This window comes from Stegastes partitus, unplaced genomic scaffold (assembly GCF_000690725.1).
Source record: "Stegastes partitus isolate 25-593 unplaced genomic scaffold, Stegastes_partitus-1.0.2 Scaffold1963, whole genome shotgun sequence".
In the NCBI taxonomy this organism is placed as follows: Eukaryota; Metazoa; Chordata; class Actinopteri; family Pomacentridae; genus Stegastes; species Stegastes partitus.
The window spans coordinates 1-5,435 of record NW_007579694.1 but is presented as its reverse complement, the minus strand read 5'-3'; the positions used below and the strand labels follow the sequence as shown (position 1 = coordinate 5,435).

The 5,435-nt window shown below is 39.0% G+C and overlaps 1 protein-coding gene across 1 annotated transcript; it reads right to left on the bottom strand.

Moving 5' to 3' along the window:
* Positions 1–4,573: 4,573 nt before the first annotated feature.
* Positions 4,574–5,431, bottom strand: LOC103373367 (UDP-GlcNAc:betaGal beta-1,3-N-acetylglucosaminyltransferase 3-like; the record flags this gene model as incomplete). The annotated part of the gene is made up of 1 exon (XM_008303240.1): positions 4,574–5,431. A coding segment is annotated over one exon (858 nt), but the record flags the coding sequence as incomplete, so codon positions are not given.
* Between the last annotated feature and the right edge of the window lie 4 nt (positions 5,432–5,435).

Genomic DNA, 5,435 nt, shown 5'->3' with positions numbered 1-5,435 from the left:
GCCTGTATAAACTTTGATTGGACTAAAGAATGTTTTGTTTTTTTATGCTTCATTTACAGTGTTGTTGGTCTGTTGAGGTTAAACTGCTCAGGTTTCGTAAAGAAGAGAAATTCAAAGTGTGTACAATATTACAGGCTGCTATCTGGTTGTCAGAATCAGTGTTGCACAAACAATTGATCAGTATTTTTGTCTGCATGTAAATGCAGATTGAAATCCTTAATTTAGTTTAGATGAAGTAGTGACACAAAATGAAACCTAACAGGACATTATCTGCCAATCCTGCACCATGGACGTTTTTACCGGAAACAAATCATCATAAACTCATACTGTAAGACAAACCTGTGTTTCTTGTTGTGCCGCATTCTATGTTGAATTAAGATGTGGCACATCCTTGTTGTGTGATCTGCCCCTAGGTACTGTCATTAAGAGTAAGGTGAGAGGGTGAGAAGACCGGGATCTTTCTGCGTGGAATTTGCACGTTCCTACCGTGCAGTGCGGGTTCTCTCCAGGTTCTCCGGCTTCCTCCCACACAGTCCAAAAACATGTTTAGGTTAATTGGTGATTCTAAATTGTCCGTAGGTGTGAATGTGAGTGTGCTTGGTTGTCTGTCTCTAAGTGTAGCCCTGTGGGTGGTCAGGAGTTTTGTTCTAAAACTGATAATGTTACTTTAGAACTATATGTACTTGTAGTTATACAGAGTTAAGCCTGTTGAAAATTAATATCTCACATTTAGAGGATCGCAAAGAGTCTAAACATGAGATATTTATCTCTCACGGTTACAAAGATAATACAGTACTAGGATATATGATTTTGTAACGAGCTGATAAATTAAAGAAGGACTTATCCAACTGTGATTAAGCTTTTGGGGTGTTTACCATGATATTATGTACTTTCAATTTAACAACACTTAAAATAACACAAGATAGTAAAGGCACATTAAGATCTTCTTGTGCTTTCCTTTGTCCATCCATTATTGCAGGTCGAGAGAAAGAGCGAGAGAGGGGCAGTAGAGCAATAAAAGTCACCCAGATGTCTGTTCTCCATGCCACCATTTGGCTAGTTAAGCCAGGTCTGGCTCTTTGGGCTTTGGGGGTTGATAATCAAAGTGGTTAGATGTTTTCTTTTTCCTCTCCATGCATGTCTCTTATCTGTCAGCTGCCCTTTGAAGCTCTCGATGGTGTGATCAGTTGATTTACACCTTCCTGTGACCTGGGTTGTAAAGTTTTGTGTCTCTTTGGCAAGAGTACTTACAAGGCAGACGCATGCAGACATCTATTCCATGCTCTTTAATAGCCATGCTTTTCATCACAACAATAACAGTGCGCTTGTGCAACCTAGCAACCCGATCTCTACGGTGTTCACACTGGTACAAAAAGCTACGTGCCTATAACATCACACGATTATTATATGGTGAATACACCACATTTATGTATATGTATACATAAGACATATGTATTTCTTGAACATTTATTTTTTTATTGAAACTGGATGCTGGTACAAAACACATTTCACTGCGCATTGTACCGTGTACAAATGTTTATGTGACAGATCAAGCTTATCTCTATTTTACCACCACTACCTGAACTGCGCCGCTGTTTTAGTTCTTTAAATGTTTTTCTTGTTTCGTTTCTGTTTTGTTTTCATTCTTTTTTTTTTTTTTATCACTCAGAGCGGACGTCGCCTCGGTCCGGTACAGGGGATTGCTGCCTGGGCCTGCTCTGTTCAGACGCCGGATTGCGTCACCAGCTGTTCTAGGGTTTGCATGATTGCCCATGCCTAGTGACTCTGGCCCAATATTTTAAGCACTTACAGGACAGCAAAGAAGGTTTACTTTCATCCATGAATGTGGAAATAAAAAACATTCTTTCACTGGCTCCAAATGCACTTCTCTTTTATTCAAGATCAACAATCATAGCAGGAGAAAGACATCAGTATGTTATATAGGCTCCACCTGAGTGACACATGTGATAGGGTTCATATCATCGCGTTCCACCACCAAGACGAGAAGAAACAATCAAGAGGCCTTCAGCTAATCTTTACAACAAACAGTAAGAGGAGCAAGAGCCGATCAAAGTTCTGCAGACAAGGTGACATGTTAATACCACATACAAAGCTTTATAGTTGACATTCAATCTTTTTTGTTTGTTTTTTCCCACAAATGTCACAAATGCAACAATTCTGAATAGATTTTGAATGGATACAAGGAAGGTTAAACATCAGCTCAAACTAAAACATTATTTCATATTTTTAATAAAGTTAATGACAGAAATCCAGTGATCAGCACCACTTGGTGTAAATATTTTTTTGATTTTTTTGTTTCGTCTCTAAAAAAAAGTTCTGATTTGATCACTAGCAGGATCTTACTAACAGTAGAATTGTTGTTTTTGGATCGGATTGCATTAGATTGTAGAAGTGTACCTGATAAAGAGGCTGTTGAGCAAAAATGAGCGCTAGTAAACATTTTCATCTCCTGTAAGTTGCTATTTGTTACTGTGAAAGCATTTCAGATTAGGATCATGTAACCGGTTCCACATAACGTACAATTCAGCAGGAAGGAATCTGTGAACAAGTAGAATTTCTTTGAAATAACAAGGTTCTAATGGATCCATATTGCCGGGACTGCGATGCCCTGCTATCTTCACTCCTATGTGAGATGTAGGACGTAGAAGCCAAAGAGAGCTACAAAGGGGTAAAAAGACTAAAGAGAACAAAAGAACTGGAACCTACACTGACGAACACCAGGCAGGTGAACCAGATGGCTTGTGTTAAGTCTGACAGTTGTGGCAGCAGGAACATTCAGTTATTGATCTAATGTGAAGAATGGAGGTGAAGTGAGTGAGGGCTGAGCCAGGATTTTATTGAGAGCAGTGTAGATTCGGGGCAAGTGAGCCAGTACCTGCACAGGTGTATCCTCGCTGTGCCCTTGATAAAGGTTTTTCCGTGTCCATGATATAGAAGAGGTGTGACACACAGTGGCAATATACCAACCATGTCAGCAGCCGTACTGACAAATGTGTATATATATGATATTCATTTCTATGCCAGGCTTTATGTGTATAGTACCATTATGATTGATAGACATTGTCATATGCACAGCATAAAAAACAGCACTGGGCAATAAAATTCTCTTGTTTGCACACTCCCATATACATAATAAAGAATATAAACAAACAAAATGAAACAGTTATATAAATAGATACAGAAGAATAAAGAGACAGAAACTAAAGTGCATATTTGTCTACTTACAGGTAGCAGCGATCAGTGAGATGATGTAGCAGCCGATATACACACACATATATATATATATATATTATGTGTACCACGACTATTTTATACTCACACTGGGCAGCTGCAGTCCTGAAGGAAAACTGGCAAACCCCAGTTAAGCAAGTTCATCAATTTCTAGCCAAACTGTTTGATCAAACTAAATACAATTGGGTATTTTCATAAAATAAATGCGTGGCTTAGATGCATTCTTCACGTAATTTTATCACTGTTCTGTCATATGCAGCCCAGGAGGCAGATGAACAACAGAGTATATTTTACCACGGCCTCGCATCAATGGCTACAGACAGACAACCACAAACACACAGACACACAAGGAGGGGGAGAGAAACTGGCTGTCGGCAGGAGAGGACTGATGGCAGAAGCTGAGGGCATGACATTTCCAGCCCATATAATCAAGACTGAGGTTTTGAAAAAAAGAGAAGTTTCACCCACAGGAAAAAAAACGGTGCGAGTCATATAAAGCATGCCACACTGTTGTTTATACTATATATTGATAAGAAAATTACAGCAAACTTCGTATCCGAGTGTATATTACATGTATTTAGCTCTTTACTATATACAAACATCGACCACAAACATGTTTTAATTTAATCTCTGATTGTAGGAAAGAATGTTTTACACTTCATTAATGCTCCAAATGCACTTCCCTTTTATTCCAGTTCAACAATCATTGTAGAAAAGACATTGGTATGTCATGTAGGCCCCACCTGACTAACACATGTGACTGTGATCAGATAATCATATTTAAATTATTGTAGCATTTGTCTTTCAGACAATACAGTATCACATTCTCATGACATTAACAGGAACTCCTCAGCCAAAGAATGTAAATAATATAGGGTGCATTCAAAACCTGACTATGCCAATAATGGGACCAAGGTTATGGTAGTCATGATAAATTCACTACAATGTAATTTTGTTACAACAATATATACATACAGTGTCATTTCTTTGAAAGTCCCTCGAAAGCACAAAGTTTTTTACCACTTCTTACTTAAAGTCATCTGTTCTTCACTTACCCAGAAATACACAGCTAGGTACCAAGAAAGAATTTGATCGAACCACATATGTACTAAACAAATATTTCAAACATCTTTCAACAGAATACAGTTGAATACAACATCACTAGAAACAACAGACTTAATAAGAAAAATGTACAGGAGGTTATCTAAGTAACAGCAGAATTAATATTTTTGGTTGAATGCAACCAGTTTTCCAAGTGTACCTGATAAACAGGACATTGAGTAAATATGAACACTACCAAACTTTTATCACTGGTAAGTTACTATTTGACATTGTCAAAGCATTTCAGATCAGGATCATATAAGCTGTTCCACATAACATACAAATTAAGTGGAGAGAACCTGTGAGCAAGTAGAATTTCGCTAAAATAACAAGGATCTAATGGGTCAGTACTGGATGGACCACGATGTCCAAAAGCCTTCACTCCCATGTGGGATTCAGGACGAAGTCCTGCTTTGTCCACACACATTCCAATGTAAACATCATCCATGGGAAAAAGGGTGATGGACTGGGACAAGTTGTATATGACATGAGCTGTGTAGCCAGACAACAGGAAGCCTCCACCACTACAGAAATCAGGATATGACCGTGACTCATACACCTGAACTGGAACATAATATTTACTGTCTTCTACTCGAACGGGCCCCAGCTTTGTCCTCAATTGTCCAGTATACAGGTGTTGACTTCCATTATTGTCCTCTAGGCTTTTTAGATACCTAACCATGTTGTCTGTGTGAGCAAAAACATCATCATCACCGTTCATCAGGAAGCGAACATGAGGACAGTTTCTGTCCATCCATTCCAGGAAGAGGATTTGTTTCAAGGTGAGGTTGCAGTGTGTGTCAACAAAGTCCCATTGGAGGATGTCATTGTTCTCACGTTGCTCCAGTTCGAGGAATTTGTTCAGTCTCTTCTTCTCTAAACCATCACCTGCTGTTCCTGAGATGAAGAGTCTTCGGATCCACACACCATTCTGCAATCTCTCTTTAGCCCAGGTTTTACGCAGCACCTCTCGACGGTCGTAGTTCACAGGAGGGCTTTTAATGACCAGTAGAAGAAAGACTTCTGCAGATCCTTCAGCTCCTCCACATTTGTCAGGAACATCCAGTACCATGGGAAAATGC